Source organism: Ovis aries, chromosome 13 (assembly GCF_016772045.2).
Source record: "Ovis aries strain OAR_USU_Benz2616 breed Rambouillet chromosome 13, ARS-UI_Ramb_v3.0, whole genome shotgun sequence".
NCBI lineage: Eukaryota > Metazoa > Chordata > Mammalia > Artiodactyla > Bovidae > Ovis > Ovis aries.
The window spans coordinates 11,212,360-11,232,373 of NC_056066.1; the positions used below are offsets into that span (position 1 = coordinate 11,212,360).

Consider the following 20,014-nt stretch of genomic DNA (forward strand, 5'->3'; position numbering starts at 1 on the left):
GTATCATATCCCCCCGCTTCAGCCATGTTATTTGCAAGTGGCAGGATTTCTTTTTTAAAGTTGACTAATATTCCCTTATATACGTACCCCACACTTTTCTTTATCTACCTAGGGCATTTAGGTTGCTTCCACGCCTAGGCCATTGTCAACAACGCTGCAGGGAATGACGGAGTTCAAATATCTCTTCAAGATACTGATTTCATTTCCTTTGGGTATATACCCGGAAGTGGAACGGCTGGATCATATTCTACTTAAGTTCTGTTTTTAATTTTTTGAGGAGCCTCCATGCTGTTCTCCAGAGAGGCTACACCAATTTACATTCCCACCACAGTACACAAGGGTCCCCTTCCTTCCACATCCTTGCTGACACGTCCTTCTTTTCATTTTGATGATGGCCATTCCGACAGGTGAGGTGATAGCTCTTTGAGGTTCTGGTTTGCATTTCCTTGATGATGAATGAGGTTGAGCATCTGTTCATAGACCTGTTGGTCAACTGTGTGCCTTCTTTGGGGAACTGTCTATTTAGATATTTTGCCCACTTTAACTTGTTTTTGGCTATTGAGTTGTATGTTGTTCATTGTTCAGTTGCTCTCGTGTCTGACTCTCTGTGACCCCATGGACTGCAGCACACCAGGCTTCCCTGTGCATCACCAACTCCTGGAGCTTGCTCAAACTCATGTCCATTGAGTCAGTGATGCCATCCAACCATCTCATCCTCTGTCATCCCCTTCTCCTCCTGCCTTCAATCTTTCCCAGCATCAGAGTCTTTTCCAGTGAGTCAGTTCTTTATATCAGGTAGCCAAAGTATTGGAGCTTCAGCTTCAGCATCAGTCCTTCCAATGAATATTCAGGATTGATTTCCTTTAGGATTGACTGACTGGTTTGATCTCCTTGCAGTCCAAGGGACTCTCAAGGGTCTTTGTTACATGAGTTCCTTATGTATAGTGTTTTGGATATTAACCACTATCCACCCCTGCAGTGGTGAGCTGGGCCGCTGGGCCCCAAAACAGAGAAGTTGTGGCTGCAGGGATCCTCTTGGTGCTGAACTGCACCAGTCTGAGGAGGGGAGACACAGTTAAACACCTTCTGTAGCTTTCTATGTGGCCATCCCCAGTTTTCCCCTCCACTGGCTTTTTACAGCTTCAGTGACAACACACTCCAGTGTTTTTTTTCTTGGAGAATCCCATGGACAGAGGAGCCTGGAGGCTTACAGTTCATAGGGTCTCAAAGAGACATGACTGAAGTGACTTAGCACATACACACGGCTTGTTATGGCTTCTTATCTCTCCAGAGCTCTTTTCCTCAGTGAGTAGTTGTTAGATTCTTGTTTTTGAGGTGCAAGGGCTGAGGCCTCTTGGTACTCCATCTTACTGATATTTTCCAACTCAGATAATATGATTGTACACATAGAAGAATCTGAATGGGTCTTCATTGCAGAAAATTCACTTCCAGGGTGGCAGAAAACTCTATTTTAATTAAAAAAATTTAAATGTATGCTTCTAGTGGCTCTGCTTTGAGGATTCTGTCGTGCTTTGTTGGCATAATTTCAGTGTCTTCAGTTTGCCTGTGGAATGACCTTCAAATTCTTTATCCAAATGTTTGTAGCATCTGCACAGTTGACTTTGATGTACTTTTCTGATCAGTGACACTAACATCTCTATTTATGCATCCATTCATCCATCACACCTATTAATATCTATCAATATATTGATATATTTATATCAATAGCTGAGATATAGATAGATGATAGATAGATGTGATGGGTGGATGAATGGATGGATACCCTCATGCTCATGATCAACTTGAAAAGTTCCAGTGACTCTCACTAGGAAGCATCCACTGACTCTCCCCGCTCCCCTACTCCCCTGCCCCGTGCGGGAGCATCTCCCAGTCTCATAGTGGACAATGAGCTCCATGTTATGGGCGAGAAAGCCTCATCCAGGAAGTTAAGTGAGGCTGCGAAGTTTACCATGGCAGAGCTGGGGCTTGAGCTCAGGTCTCTCTGGTTCCCAATCCCGCTGGCTCTCCACAGCTCCTCATGCTCCCAGCACGTCTCAGCTGACACAAGGGGTCCTAGGAGCCGATCTCTTCTCTACAGTCATGTTCACAGCAGGGAGGGTAGCAAGCTCTCGGGACCACATGGAAGTAGTTCTGGCATGGAAAGAGGAAGGCTGGACTGGTGGTAATCCCGAAGCCCTCGCGGCTGCAGCTGGGATCTTTGCTCTGAATGCCAACAGAGACTCTCTCCTTGATGATACTGTACTCAGCCTCCCTGAAATCTTTTTCAAGTAAGCATAACTTTGGGGCTTCTGTGTCTCTGCATCGTCCAATTTTAGCAAGAATCTTGTGACATCAGTTTAACCAGAATCCCCACTCTTGCCATGTGATCCCTTATCCCCTAGGTGAGGTCTGCTCACCTGGCCTGCCTTCTGCAAGAATCCTGCTAGGTCGGATCAGCCAGAAGCCCCTCTTCCCCCTGCTGTTTCTTAGTAATTTTCCATCCACTGCCCTGGCCCCCCGTTTCTTGTCTGTAAACCCTCACTTTCCCATGCAGCTCCCCGCTCCTATGCTGGTCCCTACGCCCATCACGATAGTCCTCCTTAAATAGACAGCCTTCCTGTGCATTCACCAGTGTCTCTGGGTCTTTTCTCTGATAATATTGACAGGTTTATAAACCACAGTGCGGATGTTCCACCGGCAGGAAGAAACAGCTGCCAAAGTCAAAAATCGAGAGCCGGACAGAGGCCTCTTCCTGTGTGTGTGGAAAAACCACGAGCTCTGCAGTCAGAGAGGATATTGGAGGCCAGAGAGGGAAGGAGCTGGCGAGAGAAACGAGGTGACGAGAGAAACATACAGGCAAGAGTCAGAACATGACAAGGAGCTGAGAGACGGTGGAGGTGTTGCTGCAGGAGAAGGGATGTAAGGGTCTGGTCTGGGTGGGGAGGGCCCTGTCTGTATCAGAGACAGGATAGTCTGAACCTCACCATTGCCCTCTCCCAGCACACCCACTGCTGGCTTCCCTGAACAGAGCATCCATTTCCTGCAGCTGCTGTCGTGACCATAGGCTGGTTGACTTGAAAATGACCCAGATGTACTCTCCCTCAGTTTAGGAGGGGCCTGCGTGTGTGCTCAGTAGCTCAGTCATGCCTGACTCCTGCATTTGCTGAAAGATTCTTTACCACCGCACCACCTGGGAAGCCCTCTCTAGGTTTTGGAGGCCAGAAGGTCAGCCAGGGTGCTGGCAGGCCACACTCCCTCTGTAGGCTCTAGAGGTGGCTCCGTCCTGGCCTCTCCCAACTTTTCGCAGCCCTGGGTGTTCCTGAGCCTGTGGCTGCCTCACTCCTGTCTCTGCCCCCAGCCGCCCCTCCTCCCTGTGTTTCTTATAAGGACACCTGACGTTGGCTTTCGGGTCTAGCCCTACAAAATCTAGGACGCTCTCATCTTGAGATCTTTAACTTAATTAAAGAGACGTGCCAAGACCCCTTTTCCAGATGAGGTCATGCTGGCAGGTACTGGGGGACGTATCTTTTGAGGGGTCACTATTCACACACTGTGACATACATCCCTTACTCAACTGCCTGACAGCTCCTTTTCAGCCTGAATATACAAAGGAAATGTGAGAAGTGAGACTGTAAACCTCAGGGGTTTACAGTCTAGAAACAGAGGCAAAGCAGATGTCTTTAGAGCTTGATGGAAAATGGTGAGTGTGTTGGAGATGTGGAGAGAAATCCAGTGGAATGGAAGCTTAAAGGGGCAAGAGATACACCAGCTTGGGTTGGCGGCCAGCAAGGAAAAGAAGGCTCCTCATAGCAGACCTGAGCGACAGGAGGACATGAACTTGTGGGATGGGGACAATCTGGGCAGAAAAACTAGCCTCAGGGAGGCCCAGAGGCAGGAAGCAATGGGGGTTCACAGGCAGTGCTAAGAACTATCTGGAGTGATGGGAATACAGATGAGTGGAGGGCAGAGGCAAGAGGGGATGGTAGAGAGGGTGTCTGGGGACAGGATAGGGCGCCTTGAATGGGGTTTAACCAGGGAAGCCTGCACAACATTATGAATATAAGGGCATGGTATAAAAACCTTGATTTCTGAAGATAGTACTTTTACATTTCGTAAATAGTAAAAATTATTTTTTTCATAAACAGTAAAAAATTATTTTAAGCTATTTGAGATGCAGTAGAGGCAGAAAGAGGCCTTTCTAGAGCTTCCTTTAACTAACTAAATGCAGACACTTCAGAGAAGTGAGAACCACCATAGATTCCTTCTTTGGTGTGTGTCTGATCCCAGGAGTAAGACAAAGAGTAAACCCACCTCCGCAAACTCTGATCTCCTGAAACCTATTTGCTCTTCCCATTGGAGACTTTTCCTTTTCCTCCCTTTCCTCTGGCAAGTTAGCTATTAAGCCCCAAATCATAACCACTGTTTTGAGTGCCTCATCACGGAGCTCTCCCACATGTACACACGTTATACACGTAGATAAAAGTACACTTCTCTTGCTCATTGGGCTTTTGTCAACTTTCACAGGCCCTTGGGCACAGAACATAAGAGGGTAGAGGAAAAGTTATTCCCACCCTACAGTTTATATATTGTACATGTGAATTAAAATGTGGACAGACTTAAGATGGGAACACTGGTTCACAGACTATTAAATAATCCAGGCACGATTAGCAGGGGAGAGAGGAGAGATACGTATGTATTTGGAGAGACTGCAGAGGCAGATTCAAAAGGATTTTATAGAAGGGAGAGAGGGAGGGAGGTTAGAAAGGGAGAGCAGATAGTTGACAAGAACTCTGTGGCTCTGAGCCTGGATGACCAGGTCCATGATGGTGCTGTTATTAGAATTAGGAAGTAAGAGATAGAAAGATCTTAAGAAAACAGGACATGTTAATGGAACCTGCGTGAAGCCTGGCAGAGAGCTGAAACTGGAGATGAGGATTGAGATGATTGCACTGAGGATCCTTAAAGGCATGGGATAAGAGAAAACTATGTTAAACAAAAATGTGGGGAGGGGCCTCAGAGGTGATTTGGGGAAGAAGGAGGGAGTGGGGCCAGCTAGAGGTGGGGAGTTAATCAAAGGTGGAGGTGGTGAAAGAGGAAAGGTCAGAACATCCATGGGGCTGGAGATTAAACAGTTTGTATTAAACTTCATATCAAAAGTTGCAGAGAGGTAGATAAGGATCGAGCACATTCCATAAGAACAGGAAAGAAGGCTGTCATTGGAGGAAGCAGTGTCAGGAGAGAGGTTAGGAGGCAGAGCTGAATTCGGGTGTTGGAGATCATTCTTTCAAAGAATCTTATTGGAGGGAAGAGCATCCCAGGTGCTGAGAACAGGAAGTGCAAAGGCCCTGAGGCAGAACTACGTCCAACGAGATGGGGAGACCACTATGACTGAAGTCACTGGAGCAAAGTTGAGAGTGTAAAACTAAAGACCTGATCCCACAGGTCCTTGGAACACTGTGTAGGAAATTTGGAATAAAGTATGTTGGAAAGTGAGTGGAAAAAGAAATCTTGTAGGAAAGAGAAAGAGAAATATAATACCAGTAACTTCAGGGTTATCTGAGTCTCTCTTCTGGTTGAGGATTTTGAATGATTCTCAAAATTTAAAACCACCTCAATGATAGCTAAACAGATGATAACCCAAACAGAACCAAGTTGGGGGTGAGGGGGATCAGTAGGGAATTAAAACTATGAAGAGGCATCTTTCTTTCATTCCATTTTTATGTATCCATCTCTTTGTCATGAAGTCATAACATTTTATCAGAATATACAAACAACACAGATACTTTAAACAGGTATAGCTAGAATTCTTATTAAATAAGATCACTGTGAACAGCATGCATGGGTGTTTATCCTGAAAGATGTCTCTCTCAAGAGATTTGCGAGTCATCAAAACATCAGTAACGGTATCATAAAGGAATGGGATTTCTTTTCCCTAGAAGAATTACACATTTCATTTTTTTCTCCTGTTCTAATGTGAGGATGATAATGAGAAACTGCCGCCGATGCGGAAATCAGCTGAGAATGGATGGGTGGGAAAGTTTTATTGGCAGGAGTAAAATGATTCTGTGACTAAATCTTCAATGGATTCTAATTTCTATGTTGACAAGATAACAAGAGTAGGGGTCGAATCAACCTTTCATATCAATGACACCAACACTCTCCACCTTCCTTTCTCCCATGAATTTCCTCGCTAATCAGAATGAATGGATTTGTAAATCTCAACTTATAAGCTATGTTTATTATGAAGAGTTCCTGTAAGACCCTATTCAGGGCTTCCCCCACCCCTTCCCCGTTACACTTGCACAGGTGTGAACAGGATGAAATGGGTTAGTGGTGACTTGTCTGTGGCTGAATGGAATCCAGTGCTACGCCAGGCCATGTGCTGTCTTCGGTCTTGAGAGGTTCAGATTATGCTTCTTGAGTCAACACGTAGGTCATGGACCAGTAGCTGGTGCCCAGGTGAAGAGTCATAACTCAGAGCAGAGTTCAGTTTTCAGATCTTTCACAGCATGGAGAGCCATCTTCAAGTAAATAGCTACAGTGAGTAAGAAACTAACTTCAAGACTGGCCACAGTCATCAGTGAAGCAGAGCTAGTTTCTGCTATAGACAAAGCTGCTGAGGAGCTCCCAGGGGCTCAGCCTCTATGGGTGAGTGTTTCTTTTCTTTTCCAAGTTGAAAAGGAACCCAAGGAGTGTCCGCTTGAACCAGTTCACAGAGGGAAGAGGGCAAATCCTCCGGAGAGGCGAGGTCAGGATATCAGCTTCTCCATCCCTGGGTTCATGAAGGAAAAGTTCCGGAACATGTTCTGGTCCATGCTGTTGATCAGCGCCCTGTCTGCGAATGACAGCCGGGGCTTCTCATTCAGGAACTCCTTGTCGAAATTGCTGCAGTCGTATGGCGATTTCTGGATCAGAGTTTAAGTGGTGGGGAGAAAAAGAGAAGATCAGCCACTGAACTCGTTATCTTTGTTTTCACCATCAAGGCTATACTCTGCATGTGAAAAAGCTGGCATCTGCAAATAAAGTAACACTTACAGCTGATCATATGGGAGTTTTATTGACTGTCTCTCAGACCCTGGATCATCAGTGTTATCAACAGTATAATAAATGCATACAGAGGGATTCTATGAGTTGCACATTCAAATAAGTTTACGTGAGGCAGGACTGGCAACCTTCGGAAAATGGTCAGCCCCAGTCTGACCTCTGATTTTTTAATCTATAGGTGACCCTGGGTGGAGAAGTAGTGGGAGGTAGGGGTTGGGGTTGGGAGTGAAGGAGGGGAGGAGTTTTGCAGATTACACATTCTTGTTCTGTCAACATCCTTCCCTACTGTTCATCCCCTTACCCACAATCATCTTATTTTTAAGTCATTTTATTTTTTTATTAAAACATTGTATTGCTGTATAACTGATTTACAATGTGTTAGTTTCAAGTGTATAGCAAAGTGAATCAGTTATATATATATATATATATATATATAAACATAAAATACTACTCTCTTTTTAGATTCCTCATAAGGATCTACTGTATAGCACAGGGAACTCTACTCTTTAATGGCCTGAATGGGAAAAGAATCCCATGCTAATTTTACTATTAAACCTCTTGGGCTGTCTTCCACAGACAAGACAGATTAAGATGGCCTCCCTTCACGCCACCCGATCTACTGGTGCCCATGACCAATAACAGACCTATTCACAAATACGGCTCAGTATGGTGTGCGCTTCCACTTTCTAAGATTAACAGCAACCATTACGCAATCTCACCCGTATACGAGCATGACTTAGAGTCAGCCCTTCCACTCTTAAGGGGCCCCCAGAGCTGCTGAGGTCAACAGTTCTCTGGCCTTTGCCCACAAACACCTGCTTAGACTGCAGGTCACGGAAATGCCTTCCTATGGGAAGCATCTGGAATCATCCCACAAGGAAAGAGTAGATCAAAGGTCCGATCTTTTTGTGCAGAAAACATCAAGTCCATCATAGTCTCTCATGGAAGTCAAGACAAAGGACATTGCCCTGATGAGCTGGAACAAGGCAGAAATTACTCTCTAAATTATTAACCTGTGTATTAGAAATGGTGCTGTTACAAATAAGAAGACTGCTCGGGGCCAGCCCTGTAGGACCCTTGGAAAATGTTGAGAATGACTAACTCTTCCTGGCTCGGGGACACACTGCCCTGACTGGCCATCCACCACCATAAGTAACGACAGAAGACATTTTCTAGAGTGAATGCAGTGTTTTGAAATCCACAAGCCTGTGCCACCTGGTGCAAAGATGGCTCATATTCGCCCAGGTCACTGCTATCTTATTCTCAGAATCACCAGGAATGAGGGTAGAGCTGGCAAATGCACCACTTTGCTTTACTCTTAAAAAAAAAAAAATTGTGATAAGTATGTCTATCCTAATCTCCCAGTCTACCCCACTCTCCCCACCCCCTTGGAATCTATATGTTTGCTCTCTACAAATCCATGGGTCTGTGTTTCTGTTTGCAAATAGGTTCACCTGTACATTGTTTAAATTCCACATATTTGTGTTGATATACGACGTTTGTTTTTCTGGCTTCACTCTATGATATAGTCTCTAGTTCCATCCATGTCTCTGCAAATGACACAATTTTGCTCCTTTTTATGGCTGAGTAACATTCCATTGTATATACATACTACTGGGGAGTTTGTGTTTAACAGGGACAGAGTTTCAGTTGAGGAAGGTGCAAAACTCAGGAGGGTGGATGATGGTGAGGGTTGCACAACCCTGTGAATGTCCTTAGTGCCACTGAACAGTGAAATGTGGTCGGAATAGTATGTTTTTATATTATGTGACTTTTACCATGATAAAAACATTAAAAATTGCGGCAAAATGTACATAACAGGAAAGTGACCATCCTGCTGCTGCTGTTGCTGCTAAGTCACTCAGTCGTGTCCGACGCTGTGTGATCCCACAGACGGCAGCCCACCAGGCTCCCCTGTCCCCGGGATTCTCCAGGCAAGAACACTGGAGTGGGTTGCCGTTTCCTTCTCCGATGCATGAAAGCGCAAAGTGAAAGTGAAGTTGCTGAGTCGTACTTGTTCAGGTGCATTCATATGTCCCGTCACATACCATCTACCTTCAGAAGATACTTTATCTCAACTTTGCTTCATTTACAGTGACCCAGGAAGTTCTGCCCTTGCTCAGGAAGGTTGGTGACTCTTGCCAGTGGGAATTTAGAGACCTGTCTTTTTCTAAGCACCACCTTACTTCTTACATGAAAAAAACATCTACCAATTACCATTAGGGTCTGTAGTTACATGACCAGATGACACGTGTCAGGGAAAATTTCACAAATATCACAGAACACATGGCTCCAAAATTCCTGTTAAAGGAGGCAGGGTTTATGCTCAGGTTTGGGTCACACAGACTTGACCCTGAAAGCCTGAATGCATCCGTGCAAAGCTCCACATTGCATCTCAGGGTTATCTGTCCACACACATATTCGGTCTAAGGCCTGTGTACTCAGTGGTCCATTCTTTACGCAGCTACATTTGAGGACACAGTAAATGAGTTACATCCCCCTCCCCAGCCCCATAGCCTGATTATGGTTAAAGAAGATTTTCTTCCAAGAACAGCACCCCAGAGGGTGGGTGGGGAGTCAGGGTCCAGGCAGCCTGGGTGTGACGTGAGGACGGTGCTGGCAGGACCTCAGGGTCCCGGGGGCCCCTTACCACTTTAGGTCTGAATGGCGGGTCGATCTCCTTCCTTTCCAACTCTTCCCAGTTGATCTCCCGAAACAAGGGGTGCTGACGGATGTCTCCCCTCACCCCCAGCCGCTTCTCAGGCTCTCTTACGAAGAGCTGAAAGGGAGCAGAAAGGGAGCAGTTACTTCTCATGGGATGAACCAGGCTCTTCAGATGCAAGAAGCCTGGACCACAAGGCTTGACTCCACTAGGAGAGGGGTTTGGCTCTTGCCACCCGATTTCAGAGCCTTCTTTTTCTACAACTGTCTTAAACTATCGACTCAAGTCAAACTAGTGGCAACAGGTCTACTGAATATTCCAGAGTCTGAGCTTTGCTCTAGAAATGCTATTTTTTTAAATTATCTAGACCTCGATAGAAATCAGCTTTGCCCTGTGTTATTCATGAGGCCGCCAGCAAGTCACAGAGGCTCTGAGTCAGGTTCCTCATCAGTAAGGTGAGTGAATCCTCCTTACAGATCTGTTCTGTGGGTTACAACAACACACACACGCAGGTGTGCGCTAATTCCTGGTCTGCAAAACACACCAGCAGAGGGTAAGTGACCAGCGTGTGTGTTTGTTGTTTGGTTGACTGCCATCAACCGAGTTTGATTTCTTACAAAGCTGCTTTCTTAGGGTCACACTCATGCTCTAAGGAAAAGCTTAGCCTCGTGTTGTTATAATTAAATGCTTCAGGGAATCAGGTTAGAAGTATAACAGCTGCCTGAGGCCAAGTGTGCACACACTAGTTTTCTGTTCATTCCCCCAGTAACATGGGGAGTTTGTTCCAAGAGAATCATGAGAAAGAGTTTTCTGAGCCTAGCAGATATACCTGTGAAAGGTTAAAAAAAAAAAATTAGAAGATAAAAGGAATAATGAGAAGGTAATATGATCTCCAGCTTCAGGACTCCAAATCCTTTCTAGTTTTGCACAGATGAGTAAATTATCATCTCTGCCCTGCAGCTGATCCTCCCCACCCTGGTCCTGAAGATGCTCGTTGACCTTGTGGGCAGTCATCATCTCTGCCACAGGGGAGGCTGCACCAGAGGAATAAATGCTTACAGAGAAAGGTTTGATTTCGTCCATAGAAGCTGTCACAAGTGTGGTTTACATTTGTAGGAAAAAGCACATCTCTTACATAAACGGCCAGGATGCAGCTGGAGTTTGTTTAAACGTATTCGACTGTCTGGGCAAGAAAGCAGTGCTGGGACACTGCAGATGGCCCCCTCCCCTCGACCCCCAGGCTTTGCATCTGCCACTGGAATCTCCCCTCCAACCTCAGTCCCTCCTCAGACGGCTCTTTCTACTAAAGGGAGAGGTGTTTCTGTCTGGGATCTATAGTGTTTCATCATTTTCCAGACAGACAGGACATCCTGGATGAATAAATGAGGAAGAAAGGGGCGTGTCTCTGGCCACCGTCAACTGGACAGCCGTGTTCCCGCTCTAATTCTTTAAACCTTAAAGAAGACATTCCCCACAAGTTTTAAAGTTTACTTTTCATTTAGTTATTACAAAACATTGGCTGTATTCCCCATGCTGAATAATACATCCTTCTAGCCCATCTTGCACCTGAGAGTTTGTGCCTCCCCTCCCAACCCTGTGTTTCCCCACCCTCCTCCCTGCTGGTAACCACCAGCTCTCTGTGTTGGTGGGTCTGCTGCTTTTTCGCTATATTCACTAGTTTGCTGTACTTTTAAGATTCCACATATAAGTGATACAGTATTTACCTTTCTGTGAAAGTGTTAGTTGCTCAGACCTGTCCAACCCTTTGTGACAAGGTCTGACTTATTTTCACTTAGCATAACGCCCTCTAAGTCCATTCATGTTGTTGCAAATGACAAAATTTCTTTCTTCCGTATGGCTAAACAGTATTATATTGGATGTGTGTGTGTGTGTATGTATGCATGACATTGTGTGTGCATGTATATATGTGCATATATATACATATATAAAACATCTTCTTTATTCATTTGTCATTGATGAGTCTCAGGTGTTGCTTCCACGTCTTTGCTATTATAAATATTTTTAGTTTTTTGAGGAACCTCCATGCTGTTTTCCATAATGGCTGCACCAATTTCCATTCTCACCAACAGTGCAGGAGAGCTTCCTCTTCTCTACTTCCTCACCAACGTTTTTTATTTGTTGTCTTTTTGCAATAGACATTCTGACAGGTATGAGGTGACATCTCGTTGTGGTTTTGATTTGTGTTTCCTTGATGACTAGTGATGTTGAGCATCTTTTCATGTGCCTCTTGACCATCCTCATTTCTTCTTTGGAAAAGGTCTTCTGCCCATTTTTTTTTGTTTGTTTGTTTTTCATTATGTAAATTTATTTATTTTAATTGGAGGCTAATTACTTTACAATATTGTATTGGTTTTGCCATACATCAACATGAATCCACCACGGGTGTACATGTGTTCCCCATCCTGAACTCCCCTCCCACCTCCCTCCCCGTACCATCCTTCTGGGTCATCCCAGTGCACCAGCCCCAAGCATCCAGTATCATGCATTGAACATGGACTGGTGATTCGTTTCACATATGATATTATACATGTTTCAATGCCATTCTCCCAAATCATCCCACCCTCGCCCTCTCCCACAGAGTCCAGAAGACTGTTCTCTACACCTGTGTCTCTTTTGCCATCTTGCGTACAGGATTATCGTTACCATCTTTCTAAATTCCATATGCATGCATTAGTATACTGTATTGGAGTTTTTCTTTCTGGCTTACTTCACTCTGTATCATAGGCTCCAGTTTCCATCCACCTCATTAGAACTGGTTCAAATGTATTCTTTTTAATGGCTGAGTAATATGGTATGGGCACAAAGACAGGAATACAGATCAACGGAACAAAATAGAAAGCCCAGAGATAAATTCTGCCCATTTTTAAATTGGGTTTTTCTTTTGATGTTGAATTGTGTGAGTTGTTCACGTATGCTGGCTATTAACCCCTCGTTGATCATACCGTCTGCAAACGTTCCCTCTCCCTCGTAGTCTGTCTCCTGGTTTTGTCAGTGGTCCCCTTTCCCAGCTGTAACTCTCGCTGGGGCACAGCCTCTCCTGACATGCATTTGTTCCGCGCACTACATGCATCCACGCCCTTGCCGGACTAGAGGGTGGAGCCCGGTGCAGACACCACTGCTGTTACAGAGGCCAGTGAATGCTCTGCCCACCTTTTTCAGAGGATCCATTACTTCTGGGTCTCACAACATTAGGTGTAACTCCCTAGAGGGAGTTTCTCTCAAAATGATTCATTAGTATACCTTCGATTTTTACAGAAAAGGGAGCTCAAGGATGTGAGGGCTGTTGGATTAAAATCATAGAGCAAAAGAGATGCAGAGATGAAACTAGAGGCCAGTCTTAGAATCAGCACATCGCAAAATGGAAACCAATTTTTATCAGCCCAGCTCCTAGAACCTGGGAGATCTTCCCACGGAGCAAGGACATGGACATTCTACTTGCTCACATGAGAAAGAATGAGCCCAGGTTCCTCCACATGGATTCAAAACCTCTTTCAACAACTGGTTCTTTTTCTTCCCCTTCTTTATCCTTAATTGTCTTTGTTCCTGCTCTATTCAACAAGAAAATTCACTTTCTACATTCACAGTAAATCTTTCCCCTGCCACTGAAACTGCAGGTGACTTTTTTTTAAAGCAGAGAAGGGTATTTGCTAGAATTTAGCTTTAGATTTAGTTTTGTTTTTAAACTTTTTATTTTGAAATAATTACAGGGCCTCAGTCTGCTGTAACAAAATGCCCCAGACTGGGAGGCTTAAACAGCAGACGTTTGTTTCTTGTGATTCTGAGGGTGGGAAGTCCAGAAGGTACTGACATGGTCAGTTTCGGGTAAGACCTCTCGTCCTGGCCTGGAGGTGGCCGTCTTCTTGCCACGGGCTCACGTGGCCTTTTCTTGGCGCACGTGTTTGGAGGGAGCGATCTCTTTTCTCTCCGTCTTTTTGTAAGGACACTAATCGCACCTTGAGGACCCCACCCTCATGACCCCATGTAAACCTAATTGCCCCTCAAAGGCCTCACGACCTATAACGTCACTTTGTGAGTTCGAGGGCTGAAACATGTGAGGCTCTGGGAGCACGCAAACATTCAGATCATACACGTAGATTCACAGGAAGTTGCAAAGAGAGTGGAGGCGGGTCCTGGGCGCCTTTGCCTGGTCTCCCCGAGCGCTTCCGTCGTAATATGACGACGGTGCAGGAGGCCGACACGCACAATGTAGGCGCCTCGTCCTGCGCGCTGCTTCACACGCGGAGGTCTGCGCGGCCGTGAAGACAGACGGGATACAGGACTGCTGTACCACCACAAAGATCTCCCGTGGGGTTCCCCTTGTGGTCACTCCCCTGCCGCCGCGATCCCTAACACCCGGGAGCCACTAATCCGGTTTACAACTCACAGTGGTGTCCTCTCAAGAATGTTACAGACGTGGGCTCATACAGTACGTGACCTACAGAGACTGACTTTTTCTTCTTTTCACTTTAAGGTCCTTTGCTTATTTGGTGACTCAATAGCTCTGTCCTTTTAATTGCTGAGTAATTAAAAGATGGAAACTTGACGTTAGTAAGTAAAAGGTCCATGCCCTTGCTCTAGATAGTTCTCCCAGGTTCTAGGAGCTGAGCTGATAAAATTAGTTTCCATCTTGCATTTTTCACGGCATCTTTCCTCCTCCAACAGGAAGCAATCCTTTCCTCCTCCTCAATCTTCCTCTCCTTGGAAACCACCCCGACGCTAGTGTCTTTCTGTGGACTTACTCCCATCATCTCCGCCTGGGCTGGGTTACACCCTCACTGCATCCTTGCCAGGGCGTCTCCTCTGCTGAGCTAGGAGGAGCTGGGTTTGGAGGCACAGGTGTTCAGCTTTATGGAAAAGGTAGCTGCAATGTCAGCTTCAGACCCCCCAAGCCTTTTCCTCGCTTTCTTTTTCTAGTGAGTTCTGACAGTCCAGGCCTTTGGAGGGCAGCCTTCATGCTATGGATTGAACCGTGTCCCTTCAAAATCCGTGTATGAATCCCTAGCCCCTAGTGTGGGTGAACTGGGAGAAAGGAGATGCTTAAGGATAATGAGCTCATGAGTGTGGAGCTGATCTGATAGGCGAGTCCTTATAAGAGGAGGTGTCAGAGTTGTCACGCGAGAACACAGTGCCTGCAGGCAGGGGGTTCTCACCAGAAACCCCCCCCGCCAGGCCCAGACCTTGGATTCCCAAGCCTTCAGAAATGTAAGTAAATTTCTGCTGTTTAATTCGCCTAGTCTATGGTGTTTTGTTACAGCAGCTGGAACCAACTAACATACCTCAATTAACTCCTTCCAAGAGCCAGGGTGTAAAATAAATGTACCAACTGTCATAGTGCCTGAAGCTGCCATTATGGAAAAGCAAAACTGTTTACATTCCATGCTTGTAACTAATTTTTACTGTTGTCATCTTTTTTTTAAATTGGTTAATTTTGAAATTAGTTTTCATTTTATAGATGTGTTGTTCAGTCATTAAAAGGGAACTTGATTGGTCATTTGGGGAGTTTTCTAAGTTTACTGCCTGTTTGGATCCATCAGAAAGTGCAAGCTGAAGGTGTACCGGTTCAGATTTTTAAATACCATCAACCTTGGGCTGGGGCTCCTCTGGGGGCTCTGTCAGCACTTCAGATTCAAGACCTTGATTCCTCAGGGAGAACTCCACAGCCGCCTCTACATATGAAACATCCTAGTCCAGCTGACAGTCGGATGAGAGGCTGAAGTGTATTACGCAGTGTAAATTTAATTCTGAGCAGTTCTTCATGAGAAAAAAGGAGACTGGTGAAAAAAAGATAGGCCGGATAATCTTCTAAGTTTGGATTTAAAACCACTGATAACATCTGATGTTGAAAGATCCTATTCTCATCCCCTTTTCATTATAAGAAGAGCAGAGCTAGAAATTATTTCCCTAAATGACTTTTTATTTTAGCTAGCTGATATGAGTTGTCAGAAATCAAAACTCTGTTTTGTTCAAAACACCTGCATTTGCAGTTCTTCTTAGATCTGCTGGCTCTTGGTTAACACTTGTGGGTCTTTTTGATCCACATAGTTGCTGGACCAGCTCAGTAAATGTAGGTGCTTATCATGACATGTAATTAGCATGTTGTATGAGCATGAGTTTCTTTCTTTTTTTACAACTTACTGCAATCACACTGTACTGGTGTTTTGCATCTTCAAAAGAGGAGAACTTGAAGTTTAAATCTGCAGTTGGCTTTCCCGTGCATCGTGTGTCTGTGCAATGGACTGATTCCCTGGGCTCTCCTGGTGCATGGTTAGTGATCTTGGAGTCTGTAGCACTGGGTTCTGGTTCTTTTTTTCTCTTAAGTAATCTCCTTTCTTACTTTTGTTTGCTTTTGGCTGTGCTGGGCCTTCATTGCAGGCTCTTCTCTGGCTGCAGTGAGTGGGGTGCTCTCTAGCTGTGCTGCGGCGGCTTCTCTTGCTGCGGCCATGGGCTCACGGGCTCAGTAGCTGTGCTGCGTGGGCTCAGTAGCTGTGCTGCGTGGGCTCAGCTGCTCCACAGTATGTGGGATCCTCCAGACCAGGACTCGAACCTGTGTCTCCTGCATTGGCAGGCAGATTCTTTACCGCTGAGCCACCAGGGAAGCCTGCCAAGGCTTAAGTCCGGTCTGTCGCGGGTGAGGTCTGACTCCTACTTTGATAGTAAATTCTGGAGATCGCTGCTAAGATGATAAGAGCCTGCAGTATCAAGGGTTCCGGGTGAAAAATACATCAGTGTCTCCTGTGGACTCGCGTCAGGAATGTGGCAGGAGGGCTGGCCTGCGTCCATCTGGACAGCCCCTGGACTCTGCTCAGCAGGAGTCTCACCCACATGGAGTGTTGCTGGCTTAAGGTTTCATACAGAAGTTGGGTTGAGGGATGAATTCAGCAGCCTGAGTCTCAAGGGCTTCATTGCAAATTGTCTCCAATTACAGGCATTTCCAAGACACCTGGTAGAATGCCATACAAAGCCTTGGCTTTATCTTTTTCTTTTTTTTTTTGGCCATGTCATGTGGCTTGTGGGATCTTAGTTCCCTGACCAGGGATTGAACCTGGGCTCTCTGCATTGTGAATGCACCGAGTCCTAACTACTGGGCCACCAGGGAACTTCCAAAGTCTTAGCCTTAAAACCCGTCAGATTCAAAGAGCAGGCAGCCCCCAGGCACACAAGAGCAGTTCTTTCTCTTCATAATCTCTCTGCCCTCTTGCTGTGTTCGGTCTGAAGCAGAAACCCAAGAGTTGGAGACGAGGGGAAAGCGCACACAGTTGGTACTCTGTGACCACACTCTCTTCTCCAGAAGTGAGCAGCTGCCAGCCGTGAACCTGGCCGGAGGAAAGGGAGCTGGAAGTCTTCGCTCTCAAGTTAGGACTGATGTAATGACTTTTATCTTGGCCAGGACGGCTTTAATTTCTCAGCAGAGACAGTGTTTTCTGACTTAGGAGTGACAGGAACTTTTTCTTTTGTCTAAGAATGAGCAGAAAGCCACACATCATATCCACATCTTCATCCAGGGTAAGGGGGAGATTCTCAATTATGTTTCAGGATCAGCGTTATAATTTGTACACGTTATAGAGCGATCACCCCTGAGGTCTCATTACCACCATCACCACAGAGTTGATCCGCCTTCATCTGTTTTTGCCCAGTCCCCTAACCCTCTTCTCTTCTGGGAATCACGCATCTGTTCTTTGTATCCATGAGCTTGTTTGTATTTCATTGTGCTTGTTTGGTGTGTTTCCTTAGATTTCACATGAGTGAAAGCACATGGTACTTGTCTCTCTCTGACTGACTGATTTCACTACCTGGAATGCCCCCTAGATCCATCCATGGTGTTGTAAATGGCAACATTTCATCTTCATGGCTGAGTAATACTCCATTATACACATCTCGCACGCAGCCTAGCTTCCCCTGCTCATCCAGGGATAAACGTTTAGGTTGCTTCCGTATCTTGGCTATTGTAAACGATGCTGCAGTGAACACAGGGGTGCATATATATTTCCCAATTAGCGTTTCCGTGTCATTCGAATGAATAACCAAAGTGGAAGACCATATGAGTGCATGGCAGTTCTGTTCCTAACTTTTTGATGAATCTCCATACTGTTTCCCACAGTGTACCTATCGATTTACATTCCCAACAACAGTGCATGAGGTTCCCTTTTCTGCACATCCTCATCAGTACTTATTTCTTGCCTTCTTGATAACAGCCATTCAGACAGGTACGAGATGACAGCTCACTGTAGTTCTGACTTGCGTTTCTCTGGTGAGTGATGTTAAGCGTCTTTTCATGGATATATTAGCTACCTGTATGTCTTTGAGAAACCGTTTATTCAGATCCTCCTTTGCCCATTTAAAAATTGAGTTGTTTGTTGTTGAGTTGTTTGTTGTTGAGTTGTATGATTTCTTTATGTATTTTGGATATTAATCCCTTATTAGACACATGATTTGCAAGTATCTTCTCCCATTCAAAGTTTTCATTTTGATGATTTCGTTTGCTGTGCAGAAGCTTTTTAGTTTGATGCCATCGCATATTATTTTTTTGCTTTTGTTTCCCTTGCTTATAGAGCCAGATCCCCCAAAATATTGCTAAGACTGATGTCGACTGAAGTCTGTTTTCTTCTAGGAATTTTACGGTTTCAGGTGGACAGAACAGACTGCATAGGGATTGTTGCTGGAGATTTCTTTTGTAAATTATGCATGTGAGGGTCTATCTTACACTCATTTTGATAGCTCATGTTCATCCTATTGGTGCCTCAGTTAAAACAGATGGCAACCATCCCCTTTAAGGCTAGCTCAGAACAATTATTGTTTACTATGTATTGGGTTGGTCAAAAAGTTTATTCCAGTCTTTCCATAACATCTTATGATCAGAAAACCTAGTGCTAATCTTACAAAAGTCTCCTTGACTTCACTTCTTACCTTCACTAAAAGATCCTTCGCCTCCTTCTCGAGCCATCGCGGGTAAAAGGGATTGTCCATGCGGATGGAGTGGAAAAGCTCCTCTTCATCCTGCCCGTGGAAAGGGGACTGACCTACTAGCATCTCGTAGAGGAGGACACCGAAGGACCACCAGTCCACAGAGTGGTTGTACTTCTGACCCAGGAGGATCTGTGTGACCAGGAGGCAAAGACACAGAGAATAAAAATGAGGTTGACTCAAACCTTGCATGGATTTTTCAAAGCCACCCAGGATATAACTCACGAGGACAGAGTGCGGTTTTAGCAAAGATGACACTGAAAACGATTTTTGAGAAGTTAATGATTGGGTAGAAATGAGTGGGCAGTGCCCAAACTAAGCAAATATTTTTGAGATCAACCTCTTTTATCCCCCACCTAAGCGAAACAGCGAAATTGTACCATCATCCTTCATCTGCCCATCTGAGACGGGAGCATGTGGGTGACAGATTTAGCCCAGGAGAGCTGGTGTGTGTCTAGGCCCTTCAGTGCCTCTAAACCAAACCCACGGATTTTATGGACTTTCTGTTAAGCGCAGGGGCTTCCCTGATCGCTTGCTGGGTAAAGAATCTGCCTGTAACGCAGGAGACACAGGAGACACAAGTTCAGTCCTTGAGTTGGGAGGATCCCCTGGAGGAAGAAATGGCAACCCACTCCAGTATTCTTACCATGAGAATCCCATGGACAGAGGACCCTGGTGGGCTACAGTCCAAAGATTCACAAAGAGCTGAACATGAGTGAGTGACTAAGCAACCTAAGCAAATGGTCCTGAGTCTTTACATAAAGTTTTTGTAGCTAACCAAGCAGCCAAGGAGGTTGACCAAGTCCACCCCTTAAACCTAAGCAGTCATGGTTACGAAGAGTCAAATTTTGTGACTATGCTGAGACAGACTAGGACAACAAGCTGATAGATATTTGCAAAAAATAAAGATCAAGTTGCAAACAGAATTTTTCAATCTGCCACTGACTTCCAGGATAAAAATGCTATCTACTGGCCTTAATATTTGAACACCAAAGTTATCTTAAAGTTCAAAAAATAACCTTAAGGAACAGTGTAAAAGCAGACCTAGGGAGAATGATGAAATGAAGATGAGCACACACAGCACATTCTTAGTTCAGGGGTCTTTGCCTCAAGTGGGGACCGGTTCAGGTGCAATTTCCAGGACGTGCCACAAGGGGGAGCCCAGGGCAACCAGAAGCCGCTCTGAGCATCACATCCTGGTACACAGCTTCATTTCTGTTGGATTAACGAAAATAAATGTGGAAGACAGGAGACAGTTAAGGTGGGAATTCAGTCTGCCAGGGCTAGATGATAACGAGTTTCAGTCTTAAGTTAGGAGAAAGAAGC

At 45.2% G+C, this 20,014-nt stretch overlaps 1 protein-coding gene across 9 annotated transcripts in view; it reads right to left on the minus strand.

Moving 5' to 3' along the window:
- Nucleotides 1–5,700: 5,700 nt before the first annotated feature.
- Nucleotides 5,701–20,014, minus strand: part of PRKCQ (protein kinase C theta) — a 158,940-nt gene continuing 144,626 nt past the window's right edge. For all 9 annotated transcript variants that reach the window (XM_042230440.2, XM_060397178.1, XM_060397179.1 and 6 more), the window contains 3 exons: nucleotides 18,632–18,820; nucleotides 9,695–9,823; nucleotides 5,701–6,905 (listed from right to left, as the gene is read on the minus strand). In XM_042230440.2, coding sequence (XP_042086374.1) covers nucleotides 6,750–6,905; nucleotides 9,695–9,823; nucleotides 18,632–18,820 — 474 coding nt within the window. In that variant the 3' untranslated portion in view covers nucleotides 5,701–6,749. The remainder of the gene's footprint in view (nucleotides 6,906–9,694; nucleotides 9,824–18,631; nucleotides 18,821–20,014) is intronic.